This window comes from Nuphar pumila, chromosome 1 (assembly GCF_984573655.1).
Source record: "Nuphar pumila chromosome 1, dmNupPumi1.hap1.1, whole genome shotgun sequence".
NCBI classification, from domain to species: domain Eukaryota; kingdom Viridiplantae; phylum Streptophyta; class Magnoliopsida; order Nymphaeales; family Nymphaeaceae; genus Nuphar; species Nuphar pumila.
The window spans coordinates 172843616-172865862 of NC_143249.1; the positions used below are offsets into that span (position 1 = coordinate 172843616).

General features: G+C 38.2%; 1 protein-coding gene across 1 annotated transcript in view; it reads right to left on the reverse strand.

Annotated features, from left to right (window-relative positions):
* Window positions 1-5003: 5003 nt before the first annotated feature.
* The window catches only part of LOC149851301 (signal peptidase complex subunit 3B-like), a 28157-nt gene continuing 10913 nt past the window's right edge, over window positions 5004-22247 (reverse strand). Inside the window, exons 4-6 of the mRNA XM_090014565.1 lie at window positions 8262-8315; window positions 6070-6156; window positions 5004-5343 (exon numbers count right to left, since the gene is read on the reverse strand). Of these exons, the coding sequence (XP_089870691.1) occupies window positions 5218-5343; window positions 6070-6156; window positions 8262-8315 (267 nt within the window). The 3' untranslated portion in view covers window positions 5004-5217. The remainder of the gene's footprint in view (window positions 5344-6069; window positions 6157-8261; window positions 8316-22247) is intronic.

Below are 22247 nucleotides of genomic sequence, written 5' to 3' on the forward strand. Positions count from 1 at the left end.
ATTCTCTCATTAACCCATAATTTCAGTCAAGCATTTATGCATTTTAAGATTGAGTCAAGTCAGACCTGGCCCGCTTCACATTAGCCCATTGGGCCAATAGGCTGGGCCATGGGCTTCTCTTCAAACTCGAGCCCATTAAGAACCAGGCCAAACCTGGCCTCTTCTATTAGTGGGTTAGAGCAGGCCTATGCCCACCCATATATATATATATATATATATATATATATATATATAGTTTTGTTGAATTCTTAAGCTTTTTTAGATATATAAATTTAATAGCCTTGAAGTATTTTAGTTTGGTTGTTAGTCATGGATGATTATATATGTTTGCATGTATTTTATTTAATATTTGACACTGAATTTTTTATTTAGGGTTGATTATGTTTAAGATTTTTTCACACACATATATATGTTGGTATTGTATATCATTTATGTTTGTTTGCTTGACTTTTATTTAAGATTTGATGGTTTTGTATTGCTTGTTTCTATATTTATGTTTGATTGTGTATACACATTCAATTAGTGTAATGGGGTTGGGGTTGACTATGCACAAACATTCAATAAGGAAAATAAGGTTATTATAGGTAGTTGGTTTTCAGAGTAGTTGTTGTAGGTAGTTATGTTAATTGAATATGTGAAGGATATATGAATGGTCTATTCTTACATGTTATTTTTATTAGATAAATGATATGTTGTGTGGTTGATGATAGTCTTAGAAAGGGTTAAAGTATATTATTGTCTCATTGATTACCCTCATTGGAGATTTATAATAGTGTCAAAAAATAGTAACTTTAAAAATTTAATGGCTTTGATGTCTCATAAAATCAGATATACAAGAGTTATTGAGCCTCCGGTATAGTTATTTCTAAAATATAAATAGTCAAAAAATATGAATATATGTTTTGGATAATGATGATGAAGACTCGATGTTATATAGTAGTGATGTTTACCTAATTGCTTGCAAGGATAAATAAGAAGCAGTTGGAAGTGATGTACAATAAGCAATTGATAGACGAAATGTCCACCAAATAAGCGATGATGGGATTCCTGTGAAGAATATGCATTTATCTCAGGGACTATCTATTGGGCTAAGTCCTAGGGCCAACATTCGTTTGTCTCATCTAGTTGTTTGAAAATTGTTTTGTTTCTTTAGGAAGACTTTTTTTTTAGGGAAGAGAATTGCTTTGTTAACTAAGCATGTATTTGTAGTACTTCAAAAGTTGATTTGTTTATGAGAATCAATTGTGTATATGTGTTTGTAAATGTTTATTTTTTGCATCAGGAAGGAATTTCGCATGGTACATATGAATTTAAATCTGGAAGAAATTTTGCAAGGTGTGTATAAATTTATATTCATTCTTTTTAAATCAAAAATGAAAATGTACGTGCAAAAATTTGCAAAAGTCTAATATTGTAAAAAAAATTATTAGCATCACACTAGTATTGAAAAATTTCTTATTCTTGCGAAAGTCCACTATTGTGAAATTTTTTATTCTTGTGAAACTTCTTATTTGTCTCCACCATTAGCAAAAGATTCATCGAAAAAATTATTGGATGTGAACCATAATTTAGGGTTTGCGAAAATGAAGCATTCGAATACAAAAAAGAGGTTGAGAAATGAAGTATCATTCTTTCACAAAATGAAGTTGTACATATATTGCATTTATTTCATTCTTTCACAAAATAAAGATTCTCATACATTGCATTCATTATATTTTTTCACAAAGTGAAGTCACTCGTATATTACATTCATTCTTTTTTTTTAACAAAAATGTTGTTTGTCATTGTGTCTTTAATGGAAAGAAAACAGAGCATGTGCAAAGTTACTTCCATCTCTTGGACCTCAAGAATGTTACGTATCAATGCATCTTTGATGGAGAGAAAACACTACACTTTGTATTGTTCTCCTGCATTGAACTTTAACTTGCAGACTTTTGGTTTCATATCTCACCCATACCATAAGATGCACTTACCAGGAAAATTCATAAATTCATTAGAGTGAAGGCCTCAAGAATGTTGCATGTCTCACCCATACCACATGATCGAATGTTGACCGTGAAATACATCGACTCTATGTTGATGAAGAAATACACTATCATCATTCATCGTTCTATATAATGAGAATAGGTTACAGATTTCATTTTCAATGTCACCCATACCATAAGATGCTCTTACTGGAAAAACTCATCGTCGACAATTTTTCACCATTGAAGTGCTGCCGATCTTACCGTTGATGCTTGACCCTGAAAAAATAATCATAATTTTTCACTAGTTGGAGACCACAAAAAAATCTAGTTTCTTTGAAACCCTAACTTTGTTTTTATACTATTCATATAGAATTTCACATGAAAAAAGAATTTTGCAATTCCAATGTTATAATCGTTCAGAATTTTGCAAGGTACGAACTTTCACAATACTCATGAATAATTTTGTAATTTGATTTTAAAATTTTGCAATATTTTTTAGCATAGCAATTTTGCAATATTTTTTAGCATATCGCAACCTCAGTTGCAATTTTGTTGATGAGTTTAGTGGCGTGCGAAAATAAAAAATTTGCACCTACAAGAGGTAAAAGCATCAAAAAAAATTGAAAACCTGCCATATTGTCTATTCGACAGATTTGTTAAATTGTAGAGTATTTTAAAAAATGCAGCATTTTTCGTACAATACGGTCATTTTTTATAATAATAATAACTATTCGCGTTACGAATGTATGGTTCGTTTAGCATATCGAGCTGGGTATTGTTTAGTGCAATTTCGTACAATATCCATAGACGGCCGGAGACCCAATTAAGCTTTGCAATTTTCTAATGTAAAAGAAATTTAAAAAAAAAAACTCTTATTTTACCGTGTTTGGTCCTTGTCTAGTTTATGTTATGCTTATAGTTTCCCAGGTATGGTTTTGGCTTTGGTAGGTCAGTTAGACCCAGACCCAACACCTATACCTCAGTCAAATCCCAGTCCAGACCCACCGCAGTCCCATGAAAGTTCGACCTGTTCACGCCTCTAATGAAGAAATGTTTGTCACAAAGATAAGAATAGGACTCGACTTGTGAATTCACAGATCTTCAAAATAAGACATGAGTACATGGTTTTTAAAATTTTTTAATCAACAAAGAAACCATTGGTTCTTTAATTTTTTAATCAACAAAAAAGTCAGTTTTGAAATATTATTATAAATATTTAAAACATTAAAGTAATGTCCACATGTGCAATAGCCATATTGAGAAGCATCTAAAACGTTAAAAAAATGGCAGCCAAAAAACTTGTGAGGAATTGAAATTTTTTAAATTAAACTCATTAAAAATTGTGAATATCTTGTTTAAAACGTGATATCTACATTTTTAAATAGAAACATGATTTTGAAAATATCGCAAAAAATTACTCTTTAAAACGTTTTGGTAATTTCTCGCAATTTTTTTTTTCACGCTTAGATACTTTTCACCCTGCTACAACGATCTCGTCACTGACTTAATCCATTACACTCATAGTGACAAACGTTTTTATCGGCAATTTCTCGTTTTCCAAAAATTCGTGAGAAATTGAAAAAAATTCATAAATCTTGTATTTTTTTCGGCAAAATCTTGGCAATAAGAAAATAAATTTAAAATATAAAAAAAAATTATAAGAAAATATTAATAAAAATTATTTAAAAATAAAAAAACATGATCTTTTCATGATAAATAGCTGTTTAAAACAAAAATATCACGTTTAAATCGCGGTACTTATGTTTTTTTCATAAATCTTGTGATATTTTGAAAATCTCACGAGAAATTACTGTTTTAAACTTTCAGGCAATTTCTCACGATATTATCGCAAGATTTTCATAAATATCGCGATATTTGTCACTATGATTACACGTTGTGTCCCCCTAACGTGGTCTACATTTGTTGGCTGGTTGGCCTATGTGCATCAAATATGATGCAAAACATGCCTCCAAAGAGGTGTGGTAAGTTGGAGAGGGCCTCGGCTGTCAGACGAGCAGTCAGGGTTCGACTCCTACCCTCTTGCATAAAAGTCAAAGCCGAGTGACTCCCTGAAGGGGTGCACCATGGCTTTACACCACCATGGTCTCTGACGTCAGGGGTGGTTTACCCATTCCGCATGGGAAAAAAGAATATCAATGCAAACATGAGCCCATCCAAGTTGTAACCAAGGCCTACCCAACAGCCAAAAACAAACATGGTGAAGCAGGTAGCTAGGGATGCATAACGAACCGAGTCAGATCGAGATTGGCTTGATTAAGCTTGGCTCAGGCTCGAGGCATAAATGAGCCAAGCTTGTATTAACTCTGAAGCTCAGACCGAGCAACAAGCTGAGCTTCATCGGTCTACCAAGCCCGATAAAGCTCGGCCCTGCCCCATCCCACTTCACCCCTTACCAAGCCCCACCCCTACCACGCCTCTCTCTCTCTCTCTCTGCTGAGCCTGCACCGAACCCGGGCCAGCTAGGTCTGTTGTACTCAATGTGAAACACTGACTCAGGCTCGGTTCAGGGTCAGGAAGAGCCTGTACATCTTTTTTTTGGTGAGCCGAGCTTGTACATGTCAAAACTGGCTCGAGACCGACCATGTGTATCCTGCGAAACACTGATCCGAAATGAGCTCGAGCCGAGCTTGGCCCACACTCGGCATACCTGAACACCAGTAGTTCAGGCTCGAGCTGAGAAGAGCCTGTACACATACTTGCTTGAGCGAGCCAAGCTTGTACATGCCAAGGGCTCGAGCTAGGCTCGTGTGCATCCCTCAGAATGCCCATAAATCAGCTAGTTCTGGCCCCTCTGTGCCAATACTATTGATTTGTCAGTGCAGAGTCAAGTTGACAAATCACAGGGTTTGTGACCCCATGGAACGAAAGAGAAGGGCACGAAGGGAAAGGAAGGAAAGGAAAAACAATTCCCACTAAATCATTTCTATTCATTTCATCTTAAACGATTTCCACCTAACTAGCTCCTCCCAAACATGGCCTATCGGCTCAGTGAACAATCCAATGCAAACCAGAGTAGAAAGGGAAGTTGATGAAAACTTGCATGTTTGCCTCCTTTAACTAATTCAGTAAGGCAACCGGACATGAACTAAGCAAGGGACTAATGAACTTGGAAATTCAAAATTTTATCCTACAGATTAGAGGCAGTGTCCATTCTGTAGCAATAATCTTTTGAACAATCTCATGGACCCTGACAAGTTCTGAAGACATCCAACCACAGGACTGACACATACTATCTATAGGCTTCAGGCAAACGGTATCCTGTTATGACGATCTTGTCGGCGAACATTCTACCTGTCTTGGGCATGATATGCCAATGAAGTGTCAAGTTGAACTCCATGCCTCTGAGATTTCTCCCCTGCATATGCATTAAAGATTAAAAGCACTTTAAGAACAAATATAACTTAGGAAAGAGAGAGTTCGCCTAGTAAAAAGGAGAAAATTGCTGCTCAACATCAGGCTTGACTTGATGTTTCAGGTTCTTATGAGCAATAACTTGTGGTCAAAATGCAAAAGAATTGATTTCTTAAAACAAGTGACATGCATTTACAAAGACCTCATATATCTGAATGACAATGATAAGGTATGGCACAAAGACCACCTCGCACCAAACTAGAAGTATTGAAATGAATCAACCGATCCTATATTTAGATATAGACTATCAGACCCCAAACCACTTCAGAAATCAACTATGCCTGTGACTAAGAACATGAAAAAGGCAGGAGCACCAAATCGACCTTAGTCGGTAACCATACTTGGTACCAAGACAGACCATAGTGATACAAACTCACCATGCCTTAGCCAGTGACGTAGCTCAGTGACTTGAAGTCATGATTAAAACCATATTGTGGAGTGCAAGGGTTTATAACATGAGTTTTTTTCGCAAGTATGTTGGTGCTTCATAACAAGAGTTGCCAACAAGAGAAAACAAAAAGAAATGAAGCCAACTAGAAAAGTTGAAAAAGGAAAAGAAAGAGGGAAACAGAACCATGTAAATAAGTGACTGAAATGCCCTTGGAACTCAGCTAGATTTGAAGATGATATGACAATATTCCCACATACCCATGCACCGAAACTATGTTACCTGATCAATAAAGCGATACTTGTTTGTAGTGTGAATTGAAAATCTTGCATGCTCTTTCGAAGGAATTATTCCATCCCACAGAGATACCTACCAAATGATTTAATATTAGCACAGTTGAATAACTTCCAAAAAAAGTTCTACCATCAGCCTAAGAAGGATCAAGATGCCAGCTACACTGGAGGTTCATGCATCACCATTACAGCAAACCGCAAACAAAGGCTCCTGGTGCTTAGTCAAGTCACCCAAAAATATGAATATACAATGATAATTTGGCCCAGGGAACAAGTCAAAATAACAGTATCTTCAGAATAAGTTCAGGTAGTTACCATATCCAAATTAAAGCAAGCGAAAAAATTCATTCACATGTTTCACTACAACCATATACAAACTGAAGTCGCAAAAATACCATTATTTGGTAATCGGCCTATCAAAAACTTTCTAACAGAACCAGGTCAAGGTTGTCTTTTCGGAATCGTGTCACAGAAGCATATGCTACTAGCTTGTTAGTTAAAAGTTGCATTTACGTGGATCTATCCACTTGTGGCACTTGCACATCAATGGCCTCCTAATCTAGTTGTAACCTGTCTACCAAAATAGGAAACAGTGCAACCTCAGTTGCACCTGTCATTAGAAAGATCAAATGTCAGAGGCTTGATCGCCAGCTTAAATACATAGAACATTTGACTTCTTTGGATTTCCAGACAATATATGTCCAGGCACAATTTTGTGTTTATGAGAATTCAAAACTTTCCAATTTAACTGAAGAAATGAGCCTAAGCTATAAAGAACTCATAGCATAAGAAGCTGCTACTAATACTTGGATGAAATGGGCAACAGCCTATGTCACAGGGATTCGGCTAACAAAGTGCCGCACCCGCATCGACGCGACGTGATGCGGGTGGGTGCGGCACCTGGTACGGTCAGCCCGACCCTGGGTGTGGTCAACGCACCCAGGGTCATTTATGTAAAAAAAAATGATGTTGAGGGAGGCTCGCCTGAAGAAGAAGAAGAAGAAGCTCACCTGAAAGGGGGCCGGAGGGCTCATCCTGGTACAGGAAGGACCGGCGTCGGGTGGATCGCCGGACGTGGGGCTTGCCGGCGTCAGGTGGCCAGAAAATGAATGGGAGAGAGGGAGCCTGTGGCGGGGGGAGAAGGCAAGCGAGGAGAGAGAGTGAGCAGCGTGGGGAGGGGGAAGCAGATCAGGTCATGCTGAACATGAGTGTTTTTGCTCTTGGCCATCCGATTTGCATTTTAAAAAGCTAAAAAGTCAACAAATCACGTGGCATTCATCCAAAATGCAAACAGACGGCCACGATGTGTGCATGAGCAAAAACGCTCATGTTCAGCATGACTTGATCTGCTTCCCCGTGGGGGAGGGTTTCTCCCTGCGTGCTTTAAATAAGCACGGGTTTGTATCCGGGTCGGATCCAAATCCGACCCGGGTCTGATTTTTTTTTTTTTTGCCACACCCCCGCACCCATGTTTTTTTAAAGTGCCGCATCCCCGCACCCGCACCCATGTGACATAGGCAACAGCCATAGGCAAAACATATTTCCTTTGGCAGAATGATAGATGGAAAACTTTGCAGAACAGTTGTCTTTATTTGAAAGGTGATACGAAAACAAATAATTCTATCCCCTCTCTTGTTTTAAGAATTACAACAAAGGCACAAAAAGAATGAATGCCAATATGAGACTCCAGAAGAATCATAGAAACCTGCATGTGTAACACCATTGTTGTAGTTATGTGGCATAATATAACTCTATTATCAGTTCTCCACATCCCATTTGTAAGATTTCCCTTGGGAAGGATGTGTCAGATTATATTATATTTAGCATCAGCGATTCTTGCAGAAAGCTAGTCCAAGAACCAAAATAGGCATGTGTCTAGAAGGGCCTAGGCAATCTTTGAAGGTTATACTATAAATTAAATGTACATAACCATCATGATATTGCATTGCACCAACTCAAACAAAGCACGGCTACTAATTTAGCCTAAGGAATGTGACAGAAAAGACGGCCACAAAATTAACCAGTTAGGAAGCTAAGAACGTACATAAAACTTTAAAAAATAATAATTTAAAAAAAAAACAAGTGCCACAGTAATAATCACTCCGTGCTTTTTGCTAATAACAAAGGAAGATAAATTTTGAGATTGTGGAAATAACACACAAAATGTTCCAGTGGAAATACCTGATTCAAGGAATTTTGAGGAGTCTCATACTCAGCAGCCACAAACACAAAAACCTACAATTATACACTATGACATGGTGAGAACTTATTAATGTTCAAGTCTCCATATAATTCATATGCAGGATTAACTGTAACTGAAGTAGGAAGGCACTGAAGGTATGTTTGGTCGTGTTTTTGAAAAGTGAAAATATTGTTCAAAAGAGATTCACTTTCAAAATCTCATGAGATTTCAAATTTCCAGAGACCTCATGAGAAATTGAATCTCACACAAATGAGATTCACTTTCTAAATCTCACTTTTGGGGTTTTGTACCAATTTATTTTTTATGAGGCTTGAGTATGGGTTTTTATGCCAAAACAGTTTTATATTTGGCTGCTTTTAGGGTATTGCTCAAATGAGATTCACTTTCTAAAGTGTATGAGGAAGTGAATCTCATGTGATCGAACCAAAGGTACCTTGAATGTCAACAAAATTCTAGAGCAAACAACTAACTAAAACATGCATTCCAGTTCAATCGGAAAGTCAGAATGTATACATAAAAATGTTAATCCAAAGTCAAAACACATTTGCATGTAAGCAGATTAAAATTTCCAAGCATAAAAGGCTAAAATACTGAAAACTAACAGATATGCCACATCACAAAAGCAAAAAAAATCCTGCTTTATGTGGAAACACTTGATAAATGCAGGGAAAAAGAGCAAAAATAGCTAGCATTGCACATATAACAGAGTGCCTTCAACCTTGATACAAAAGGAAAGAATCTGTATCTTGCAAAAACACAGCTTATGGAAAGATGAACATTAAATCTACATTGAACAAATGACCTTGTCTCCTCTGTATTCAATTTTAATAAGTATTCAAGGAATGCCTGATAATGAAAGAAATATCCAATACAAGCATATTAAGCTGATTAGTGGCAGTTGTTAAAATAACACACCTAATTGTGCCACCTGTAAATGGCTGTTTGCAATATTTGAGAGTGTATAGGTGGTAGCATTACTGTAATATTGCCAGGCAGTGCCAATAGTTGTAACATGGATCAAATGTACAGGTGGCTGCTATGTCACAGGGATTCGGCCAACTAGGTGCCGCACCGGCGTCGATGCGACACGACGTGGGTGCACGTGCGGGTGCGGCACCCGGTGTGGTCAACCCGACCCTGGGTGTGGTCAACGCACCCAGGGTCATTTTGGTCCAGTTTTTTAATTTAAAAAAAAAAAATCTGCCAGATAAAATGGGCTGCGGACGGGATTAGGGAAATTTTTGCCCTAATCCTCCTTTTGTCTCCTCTCTGACTCCCTCTGCTCTCCGTCGACCCCGCCGCCGCCACCGCTGCTGTCGCCGGCCGCTCCAGGTATGCCCCCGACACCCTCTGCTCTCCTCCTCTCCTCTCCTCTCCGACTTCCCTCTCTCCCTCTTAGAACGTCGAGGTCTCCGTGGGCACAACTTGTGCTTTTTTGGGTCTCTGTGTTTGCTTTCCCTTTGCCGCAGCGGAATAGTGTCCCTACTCGGTGCTAACGACTCAACTGCAAGGTTCCTTGTGCATCTTGCCAGAGGGCTTGGACATGCGATTTGGCAGGCCACACTACAGTTATGTGTCATTGTTGGTTCCCTTGCCGCTATGTGGGCTTTCGGATGTTTGGTATGTGTTGGCTCAGGTGGGGAGTCGAAACAGCTATCCTTCCTGCACTGATATTTTCAATGTTGGAATCCTGCTAGTAGTCATATGCTTGTCTCAAAGATTAAGCCATGCATGTGTAAGTATGAACTAATTCAGACTGTGAAACTGTGAATGGCTGATTAAAACATATTTTTTTAAACTGGTAACTGATAAAACTTAAAAATTATATAATATATATTTATCTTTTTTGCCGCACCCCCGCACCAAGGTTTTTGAAAGTGCCGCACCCGCACCCATGTGACATAGGGTGGCTGTCTGTAATATTTGGGAGTATATAGGTGGTGGCAATACTGTAATATTGCCAGGCAGTGGCTATAGTTGTAACATGGATCAAATGTACAGGTATTTTGTTGTAACCCTAATTAGGGTGGTTATAAAAGCTTATAATAAGAAGACGCCCTGTAGAAATAATCGCTAGGGACTGAGATTTCCTTTCATTGTGGGCTGCTAACTTCTTTCTTCTTCATCTTGCACATCCCAATACACATAAGGTAGTGTATTTCATCCCATATTCTTCTCTTCCTATTCGTTCCTCTTTTCTTTTCTGTCATCTTTTTGTTCATTTCAAAACTTTCTCTATCATCCTCCTTTTCTGTCTTCTTTCTCTCACTCTTCTTTTTTTATTATTAACAAAACCACAAATATTGCCTATATTCTGAAAATATAACGATATTTACGAGAAAAACAGGTCAACTGATATTAAAGGATATATATCATGATATTTTCAAAATATCATAATATTTATCGCAATAACATCACAATATTTGATTGTTTTCAAAAATATTCTTACTTTCTACTTTTTTTAGTATATATTTTTTCTTGTTTCATTTATTTTTTGTTAAACATTGTATAATTGTTTCTTTATGTTTTCATAAAAATTACTGCCAAAACCTATTAATTTTTATCCTTTCTAATTTTTCTTTACATTTTTATCTTCATTCCTTCCTTGTCTCTAATATCTCTTGCTGAAACATTAGATCCTATATAGTGCAAAGTATTGCCTAGTCCACCTAGTCAGGGCCTAGACGTAGGTAAAACACCTAGGGTTTGCAATTCCTACGTGGGTACCTTAAAAGGCACCAATTTTACAGACAAAATGTCGACTAGGGCACCTATTGAGAGATTTAGCTGCATCGCCTAGGTGAAAGGGTAGTTTAGTCATTTTTTATTATATATATGTATTAAAAAAACGGTATGGAGGGGTTAATTCTAAATGGTTATATTTTTTATATATGTGGATGTTAACTTGTTTCTGATGAATATTTCCGTTAAAGGTTGTACATGAGATATATGTGTGATTTTTGTTTGTATATATGTGTGAGTTTTTGTAAATTTTTCTAATAAAAGCTTGAAAGCTTGTTTTTTGTAGCACAGCACTGCTTCCGACTTCAGGTACCTTAGCCCATTTACTGATTATGTAACATGTTATGTATATATGTATGTGTTATTGTGCTTTTGTGCTTTTTTCTAACATGTTATTTATATATGTATGTGTTACTGTGCTTCTGTGATTTTTTTTGTGAAAGGCAGAAAGTATGATTTGTGTGTGTGTGTGTGTTATGATAATGCCATGAATAAAATGTGTGTGCGTATTACAATCATTTTTTCTATAAAAGGCTGAAAGCAAATTTTGTTGATTATACTGAATCTGTTATATATATTCTGGTTATATGTATTTTGTGAAAGCATGTGTAATTGTGTACTTCTCTAATGAAAACATCTTATTACCAAAAAAAATTAATTGGGGTACCAACTAGTCCGACTAGTCACTTTTTAGGGGTCGACCTGCCTGGTGCTTTTGAGTACATAGATTAGATATGCTCGGATCTAACTTATTTTCAGCATCATCCCTATCAAATTCATTCTTTTCAAGGTCTTAAGCCCTTTCATCAATACTGGACATTCAGGTATGCTCGAGTCTTATTGTTTAAGCCCAATATCTTCCTTGGACCAGAGTTGTCAGTCGAAGAAGTGGGAGCGGGAAGCGATACGGGAAGCGAAAGCAGGTAGCGAGGCACTTTCAAAATTTTAGGAAGCGAGAAGCGTGGGACGACTTAGAAGCAAACCAGGAATTGTCTCGGAACCGACCTAAAAAGCGAACAGGAAGCGAGGGGAAAGCGAAAAAAAGAGAAAATAAATAAAAATAAATAAATAATTTGAAAACAAAAGGGGGAAGCGCGCTTCCCAAATTTTTTTGCACTTCCGAAGCGCGCTTCCCCACTGCATATGACGCTTCCGATAACTCTGCCTTTGACTATGTTCATTCAGATTTGGACAGATTTGCCCTTTTATTTTGACTGATAGTAAAGCCTTAGATTTACTTGGATGAAAGGGGTTTTCTTGAATTTCACGATCCAATGTGGTTTACTTCACATTCATTTATTCTGCAGCATTTGCAGCAAACAGCCATTTTAACATTAAAACCTGCAGGGATCCTCAGTGTTTTTGGCACACTTGGGATGAAACCTGCCCTAATCTTTTAGGATTGCAAAAAGTTAAAACGCCAATATGGGTAACTGTTGGAATCCTAAGAAGGTTAGTGCATCATTTCTAGAAGAAATTTCAAGGACTCAGAATTTGTAGGCTGCACCTTGATGAGAAAGCTTTCCATTTGAAAACCAGCTCGGTAGGAGGACACCATCTTATGGACATGTCACCAATCGGGAGTATTTTCAACTGCTACCATTTATAGATTTCTTTGTAGCTGGAGGCTGAACCTTTCCCCAGATTCCTTATTTGGAATTTCAGCCCTTCCCCAAGGGTCAAGCTTTTTGTGTGGCTGGTCGTATTAGATAAGTCAAATATGCAGTTCAACATGATGAGGATGTTAATGTCTATATATACTTATAGTTTTGTGTATGTGTATATATATATACACATTAATATGTATATATTTATTTATTAATGTAATAGGAAATACCCATTATGGGTATTTTAGTCTTTTCACTTTATGTAATTAGTTGTGTTCATTAGCGGCACTTTAGGCTTTTCTATTTTTTGTATTTTATTTATTTTATCAAGGGCATTATAGAGCTTATAATGCCCTTGAAATAGAGCTGTTGGGAGTACTCCCAATGGCGCTTCTTTGTTCCTTTTGTGTATAAATAGGGGATGAAACCCCTCTTATTTGTAATACTTGCTCTCAAGCTCTCTCTCAATAAGGTCTATATATTTTTTATGCTTTCTCTTGCCCATAAGGGGCATTGTGTTTGTGATTATATCTTGATCCATAAGTGGTCTCAATTTGTGTATGTTGTACTTGCCCATAAGAGGCACTTGGTTGTGCTCTTCATATTTCATTATAGAGAAAAGGTGATGCAGTGCATCTGGACCAATCCAAATGCACACGAGGAGCATAACCCAATCCAGATTGTCGTACCTGTGACCCCCAAGCCAAAAATACCTATTTTGGGTCCAAACGGGGTTTAAGGATAATTTTGTTATTTCACATGAATTAATTTTATGAGATTTTTGTTCCATCAATCTCAGAAAATACATATTGATATGTGGTTCCAATTTTGTGATTTTTGGAATCACTCAAAAACATTTGTATATTTTATTTTGTTTTTTTTTTTGTTCTTTTATAGGTGTTGGATTTTACGAATCTGGACAGTTTTGGTATCCATTAAGCTTACCTTTGGGTAATAGAGGGTGTACGGGGAATATGGGTAGAGGGATCCAATATTCAAACTTTGGATCTACATTGGCTACCTTGAGAGAATGCATTTATTGGGCCAATATGGGTCTGGATTCATTGTACTGTAAGGTTCATTACATGTGGCCTTGTTTCATTGGATGTGAGGTGAAGTGACCTCTTATGTGACCAATCCCTCTTTAGCCACCTCACCATTCATCCATTGACCCCTCTTGAAGTACCACCCGTGTCCTTCTCTTCTTTAGCAGGATGATTTTCTATTGGACAGTTGAGTGGTGCAATGAGAGTGCATATTTTGAATTGAGGCCTCTCATTGGCCTCCAGAGTGGCTGCCTCCTACATGACCAATAAGAGATCATGCCAGTTTTGACTTCTCCATAAAAGTTACTGGAAAAAATGCTGAGGCTTTTTTTTTACCTCTTTCTAAAAAAAATTCAGGACTTGAAAAAGTTGTGGGAGCCTCCAACATGGAGAAAACGTGAAGGCTGCACCTTGAGGGTGAGCCAGCAGTGCATGGACCTTGTGGTGAGCTGCTGGACGTGAAAGCTTGAGGAAGCTTGTTGGGTGACTGTTGTGGTTTGTGAACCCGTGAGGAGTTCAACCCTTGAAAGGACTGTTTGTGCGGTGTTCGGAGAGCCTTTGGGAGTGAAGACCAGTTGGGTGTGTGAATGCTTGTGGAGACTAGCGTTCGGCTGACGCTTTGTTGGTTGTTGCCTTCTCCATTGTGGAAGAAATGAGTGAGTTGAGAAGAATCGTGGTGCTTGAATCAGCCAACCTTCATCGTTGTTGGTTTGGCTAGAAAAACTTCTTTATTTTGCCGAACTTGTGCTATGAAGGTGGTTGAGTCTTGGAATTTAATATTTCATTGAGATAGTTCTTGTTTGATTTCTAATTTGTGTTTGTAATATCTGAAATTTGATTGCATGTTTTGAAAGAATTCAGTTTTGTGTAAGTTATTGAATGTTATATGATTTCCTTGTTCCTATTGTGAGTGAAGCTTGTCTAACCGTAGTTGGGTATTTGGTGGATGGGATTGTGAACATTGGAGAAATTATTTTCAGAAGTATTTTTTATTGCAGGTCGAACTTTAATCACCCAAAAGAATTAAAATACAAAAATATATTCTTGTATGTTTGTGTGTTTTTGCATTCAGTCCGTCTGACCCAGTCCCAGTTGATAAAACTGCCTTTGGATTGCAGTATTTGCCTTGGAAACCGAGAAGGAATGAAAAGGGAGAGGAGAGAGAGAGAGAGTGAGGAGCACGTTCTTCTTGTTGGAATTGGCAGCCTTCCTGTATGTTTTACGCAGGCTGCACTAAACATCATTAAGTTTAAGTAGGTTTTACAAATCTTTTACAATGACAAAACTACCCTATGTTAGTAATGTATATTACATTATAATATAACATTCACGTGGACTATATGGATCCTACTGGATCCATATCCGATCTGTATTCTAACACCCTCCCTCAAGTTGTGCATGGGATTGAAACATGTGCAACTTGTTCTTTAGATACCAAAACCGGTTACTTGTGAGACCCTTTGTGAACATATCAGCAACTTGGTCTTCTGAAGACACATAAACCGGTTCAATCTCTTTGTCTGCTATTTTTTGTCTGATGAAATGTTGGTAAATCTCAATATGTTTGGTCCGACTGTGATGAACAGGATTGAACGCAATTTGTATAGCACTTCTATTATCGCACATGAGGGTTGGACTTGAGATACTCTCTCCCATCTCTGTAAGTAGATGCCTAATCCAGGTTACTTCTGTTGTGGTAGCTACCATAGATCTATATTTTGCCTCTGTGCTAGATCTTGCCACAGCTTTGCGTTTTCTGCTACTCCATGAGATAAGATTGTTTCCAATGAAAACACGGTATCCTGAAACAGAATATACAATGTCTGGTCTAGTAAAGGTAAGATACTGTAACATGCCCACTAAACTGCGATACTTGCTTGCATCAAGATACAACTCACCATCACAAATGTTGAGTTTTTGATTGACAACACTGGGTGCATGCACATGTTTGCAATCTGTCATTTTTGCTTTGGCCAGAAGATCAAGAGTGTATTTGTATTGGGTTAATGACGTTTTTTCATTTTTTCTGTCCACCTCTATACCAAGAAAATATCTTAGTTCTCCAAGGTCTTTCATCTTGAATCGCATACTTAGTAAAACTTTAATTTGTTAAATATGATTTGGAGCATTACCAGTGATCACTATATCATCGACATATATAAGTAAGAAAACCACAGTGGTTTCATCCCTGTATATGAATAAAGAATGATCTAGTTGGGAACGAATGAAACTGTGGTTCTGAATTTCTAAGGAGAAGTTTTCAAACCAGGACCTGGAGGCTTGCTTTAAACCATATAATGCTCTGGTTAATTTACACACATATTCTTTTGGGTCTCCTTCTGCATAACCTTGAGGTTGCTCCATGTAGACCTCTTCCTTCAAATCCCCATGAAGAAATGCATTTTTGACATCAAGCTGACTAAGATTTCACCCATGTTCAATAGCCAGGCCAAGCATAATACGAATGGTTCCCATTTTCACCACTGGGTTGAAGGTCTCATCGTAATCTTGACCATATTCTTGGGTGAAACCTTTGGCAACGAGACGTGCCTTGTATCGTTCAATACTACCATCTGGTTTATACTTAATCTTATACACCCATTTTGAGCCAACTACATTTTTATCTGGGGCACGACCAACTATCTCCCATGTTCGACACTCATGAAGTCCCTCTATCTCCTCATTCATTGCTTCAATCCATTTGTTAGATTGAACAGCTTGACAAAACCCAAGTGGTTCCTCATGTTTTTCAATCTTGGATAGAAAGATCTGAAAATCCATAGAGAAGTTATCATAACTCACCCATTTTTCAATAGGATGCCTTATCCTGCTTGATCTTCTTGGCGCCTCTCTGTTACTGGATAATGCCATGTGTTCTCCAACAAGTGCATCTGTTTGCTCTCTGGGTCTTCTGGTGTAGACATTTCCTTTATATCTCAAACATTTTGTTTCTGATACCTTATCTGAAGTCGTTTCATCATGTATGCTTGCAGGGTCCAAAGTGGTATGTTCAGCAGCATGTGAAATAAGTTCAGCACTGAGCCATGGATCATACCAACTATCAGTTGTCTCACCATGTTCATGACTATGGTTGGCTTTATTCTCCAAGAAGCTATTTTCATCAAAAATAACATTTATGAAAATTATGACCTTCCTATTGGCAGGGTCATAGCGCATGTACCCCTTGTGTTCATCTACATAACCTACAAATTGGCATATAGAGGCTTTGTCCTGAAATTTAGTTCTCATGGATTTATCAATATGTACATAACATGTGCATCCAAAAACTCGTAACTCATCATAATCAGGGTGCGCACCAAAGAGAACATAATAAGGAGATTGATTTTCAAGGATAGGCATAAAAAGGCGATTTATCACATGAGTGGCAGTGTGAAAGGCTTTTGTCCAAAGACTGATGGGCAAGTTACTACCATGAATCATACTCATTGCACTTTCCACAATATGTCTCTCTGTCACAGGGACTCGGCAAAACAGGTGCCGCACCCGCGACGACGGCAAAGCAGGTGCCGCACCCGCGTCAACGCAGGTGCCGCACCCGCGTCAACGCGGGTGCACGGGTGGGTGCGGCACCGGGTGCGGTCAACACGACCCTGGGTGCGGTCAACGCACCCAGGGTCGTTTTTGTCCACATTTCGGACATTAAAAAAAATCGATGAAAATGAGTGATTAAGGTAATTTTTTTTTTTTTGCCCAAATCACTCTTCTCCTGCGAAGCCATCTCCTCCCGACGTCCCGACGCCACCTCTGAAGCTCCTCCCCTCTCCCTCGTTGCAGGTACGTCCCTCTCGCTCTCTGCTTGTGTCGGCAGGGGAGGGGCCGAGCCCCCCTACGCCCTCTCTTGCTCTCGTTGGGTCGACAGGGGAGGGGTCGAGCCCCCTACGACCTCTCTTTCTCTCGTTGGGTCGGCAGGGGAGGGGTCGAGCCCCCCCCCCTACGCCCTCTCTTGCTCTTGTTGGGTCGGCAGGGGAGGGGTCGAGCCCCCCCTCTCGCTCTCTTGTTGAGTCGGCAGGGGAGGGGTTGAGCCCCCCCTGCTCCCTTTGTTTTCAGCAAGGGAGGGGTTGAGCCCCCCCCTCCCCCCTCGCTCTCTTGTTGGGTCGGCAGGGGAGGGGTCGAGCCCCCCCTACTCTCTCTGATTTCGGCACGGGAGGGGCCGAGCCCCCCCCCCCTATATCGCTCTCTTGTTGGGTCGGCAGGGGAGGGGCTGAGCCCCCCCTGCTCCCTTTGTTTTCGGCAGGGGAGGGGTCGAGCCCCCCCTCTTGCTCTCTTGTTGGGTCGGCAGGGGAGGGGTCGAGCCCCCATCCCTGCTCTCTGTTTTTGGCAGGGGAGGGGCAAATCCCCCCTCATTGGTGATTTTATATCAAGATAATGTCAGTCTGTATAATTGATTTAAAATTTTGAATGTATTTTTTTTTGTGTTTTCAAGATAAAAATGACGGATAAAGGGAAAGGACTTGCGTCATCCTCATCCCAACATGTGAGTTCTGCTACTAGTTTTGCTGATAGTTGCAGTGGGATTGATGATGTGGGGCCACTATGGGTACATGTAGATAAACTTACAAAAACTGGAGAAGGAGGTGGTGGAAACAAGAGATTTTAAAACAAACTCTGCGAAAGAGACTTTGTTGGGTCTTACACAAGAGTGAAGGCTCATTTGTTGAAGATATCAGGACATGGCATTTCAGCTAGAAGAAAAGTTGATGATGCAATGCGAAGACAATACAAGAAAATACAAGAAGAATATGAGAAGAGAAAGGCAATGGTCGATTCTTGTGCAGTTAGTGTGCCATTTGCAAGCCACCAAGAAGATGCTGGAAAAAAAAGTCAATATAGGAGGTAGATGAACGATACAAGCATCATTCAATACATATAGAAGAGAAGAATTGGATAGAAAAGTTTGGAGGTATTTTTATTCTGATTCACTCCCATTTAATGTGACTAGAAATCCTTATTGGAAGGATTTAGTAACATCATTAGCAAATTGTAATTTGAGTGGTTATATGCCTCTAAGTTCAGAAAAAATACGAACCACACTTGTAGAAGAGAGGGCAAATGTGGAGAGGTTGCTGGAGATTAAAAAATATTCATGGGAGCAAAATGGAGTTTCTATTGTGTCTGATGGATGGACAGATATTCAAAGGTGTCCATTAATCAATTTCATTGCTTGTTCACTTAGTGGCCAAATATTCTTGAAAGCAGTTGATGCATCTGGGGAATATAAAAATACAGAGTATTTGAAGGGATTGTTTATAGAAGTGATAAAAGAAGTGGGTGATCAAAAAGTGGTACAAATCATTACAGACAACGCTCCAGTTTGTAAAAGTGCAGCGTTGAGTTTGGAGAGTAATAACCCTCATATTTTTTGGACTCCCTATGTAGCACAGAGCTTAAATCTAGCCCTAAAGAGCATCTACAACCCCAAAGAAGAAGAAAATTCACATATGCTTTATGTTCATGGATTGAAGATTTAGAAAGAAATGTCAAAAGCATTAAGAATTTTGTTGTTAACCACCATCGTGCTAATGTTATATTTAATAGGCATTCTTATTTGAAATTGTTGAAGGTCGCTGAAACACGTTTTGCGTCCATCATTGTGATGATGAAGAGGATTAAAAGAGTGAAGAATGTTTTGATTAACATGATGACTGATGAAAATTGAACATTCTATCATGCTGATGATGATATCAAGGCTCAAGAAATTAAAAAATTCATTCTTAATGATGAGTTTTGAGATAGAGTGGTATACTTCCTTCAATTTAAGCAACCTATTTGGGAAATGTTAAGAGAAGGTGATAAGGATGAGCCCATGCTTCACAGAGTTTATGAAATGTGGAATAATATGATTGAAAAAATACAAGTTATAGTTTTCAAGCATAAAGAAAAAAATTCTGCATTAGATGATTCAGATTTTTTTAATCATATTCATTCAATTTTAATCAGAAGATGGGATAAGAGCAACACTCCTTTGCATTGCATGGCACATTCTCTTAATCCAAAATATTATGCAAATAAGTGGGGGGCTGGTGGTATTGGTCGTGCCCCTCCAAATTTAGACTCAGAGAAATAGAAATATGTGTATGACAAGACTTTTTTCATAAGCATATCTTCTACATCAAGTCACACAAGAGTTTGAAAAATTTTCATCTTCGAGATTATATAGACCAGCATTATTCGCGAGAGAAGAAGATAATATAGATCTTATCACATGGTGGTCAACATTTAGATCAGAAACACCTCTTCTCCAACGTCTTGCATTAAGATTGCTATCGCAGTATGTTAATTCATCTTGTTGTGAAAGAAATTGGAGCACATATTCTCAAATCCACAACATGAAGAGAAACAAACTCACCAGCAAGCGTGCAAAGGATTTAGTATATGTTCATTCAAATCTTCGATTACTTTTGCGAAGCAATGATGAATACAGGTACTAATTTTCTCTCTTAGTTATTTGATTATTTCTTAGTTTTCATTTAAATATACTTATATTGTATTTAACATTTTCAAATTGAGTTTGTAACGCAAACAAGAAACATCCAAATTTTGGGATGTAAACCCAGAAGAGTGTGACTTCGAGGGAGAGCATGATTTCAACATAACAAACATGGATTTAGCTGAGCTCAATATTCCTTCTAATGATGCATTTGATGATGATGAAGAAAATTATTAGCATCCATTACTTCATCAGGATATACTTTGGTATGTAATTTAATTCTTTTATGCTTTACTTATTTGATTGATATTTAGGTCGATTTATGTAATTGCTTTACTTATTTGATTGATAATTTGATATTTAGGTTGATATAATGCATGCATGATGAATGATATTATGACAATGTTAACTGTTAAATGTTAAACTGTTAAAACTTCAAAATTATACATATATATATATATATATATGCATACATGTTTTTTATATTTTTGCCCCTGTCGCACCCCCGCACCTGGTTTTTTTGAAGGTGCCGCATCCCCGCACCCGCACCCATGTGACATAGATATGTCTGTGTTTGCGTTCAGCAATTTCATTTTGTTGTAGAGTGTACGGGCAAGAAACTCTACGATGTATCCCATTATCTTGGAGAAAATCTAAAAATTCTTTGAAGGAATACTCACCACCTTCATCAGATTGGAGAATTTGGATACTTTGGGAGAATTTATTTTTAACATGGGCATGAAAGTGACGGAAGATACGAAAGACCTCTGATTTGTGTTTCATAAAGAATATCCAAGTAAAACGAGAGAAACTGGAATTGATTTTTAACATGGGCAATTTCATTTTGTTGTGGACCCCAAACATCAGAACATATTATCTCAAAAGGCTTAGAGGCTCTTTTATTTACTTGATGAAAAGGAAGTACATGACTCTTGCAAACTTGACAACTGAGACACATTTTATCCTTCAATGAAAGTGAAACAGACTATGAAAGAAAACCATTGAACACTAACTTTTCAATAAAGACTTGACTACATTGACCAAGATGAGAATGTCAGAGATCTGACTTATTACATTTGGACATACTTAGGACGTTTTTGGAGGCATAATCAGACTTGGGCTTCAAGGGACTGGAGGTTGGATCTTCATTAAAGACATACATGTTTCTATGTCGCTCTCCTTTAGCGAACATCTCCTTCATTTGAAGATCCTTGACAAAGACAGAAGTAGGAGTAAATTCCACAGATGAATTGGTAGAGTCAATAAGTTTAGAAACAGAGGCAATATTTTTCTTTATATTTGGTGCATGGACAACATCAGATAAAGAAATAAATGACTCAGACAAAAGAATGAGAACGTTGCCGATGTTTGAAATAAGGTAGTGAGTCCCATCTCCAGTTATAATATTAGATTTACCAGAATAGGGAACCAAAATAGAGAACTTACTTGTATTGCCAATGACATGAGTTGTTGCCCCAGAGTCAACATACCATATTTCATCATCATTTTGTTTCAGATTCAAGTTTGTCATTGCAGATAAGAGAAGATCCTTAGCATCATCACTAACTCGAAATGTACCTGCACTTCCTGATGTAGCAACATTTCTATTGTTTTGAGCTCTATTCCAGTTTTGTGGGTTGAACCAGCAGTTGGCTTTGATGTGACCTCGTTTATTACACTGATAGCATGTGGGAACATTCTTTGAAAAACTGACCGTGGAATTTGATGTAGGTAGTAACCCACGTCCACCCTGGATGGGAGTTCCCCTGCCTCTGCCACGTCCTCCGCGTGCACGATCAGCCATCATTCCTGTGGCAAGAACCTCTTGTGAAGATGATTGTCATGTTGAAGTATCAGTCATGTTTTTCAGAGTTATCTCGTACTGAAAAAGTTTGGCACGTAATTCCTCAAAGTTGAGTAAAGTAGGCAGGCATAATAAAGAGGTCACAAAAACATGATACTCTGATCCCAAGGCATTCAATGTCTGCTGCACCTTTTCTTTATCTGACACTGGATATCCAACCATAGCTAATTGATCTGTGATGCTTTTGACTTGATTTAAGAATTCAATAATGATCATTGCCCTCTTTCTTAACATCTGAAATTCGTGTTTAAGAAACA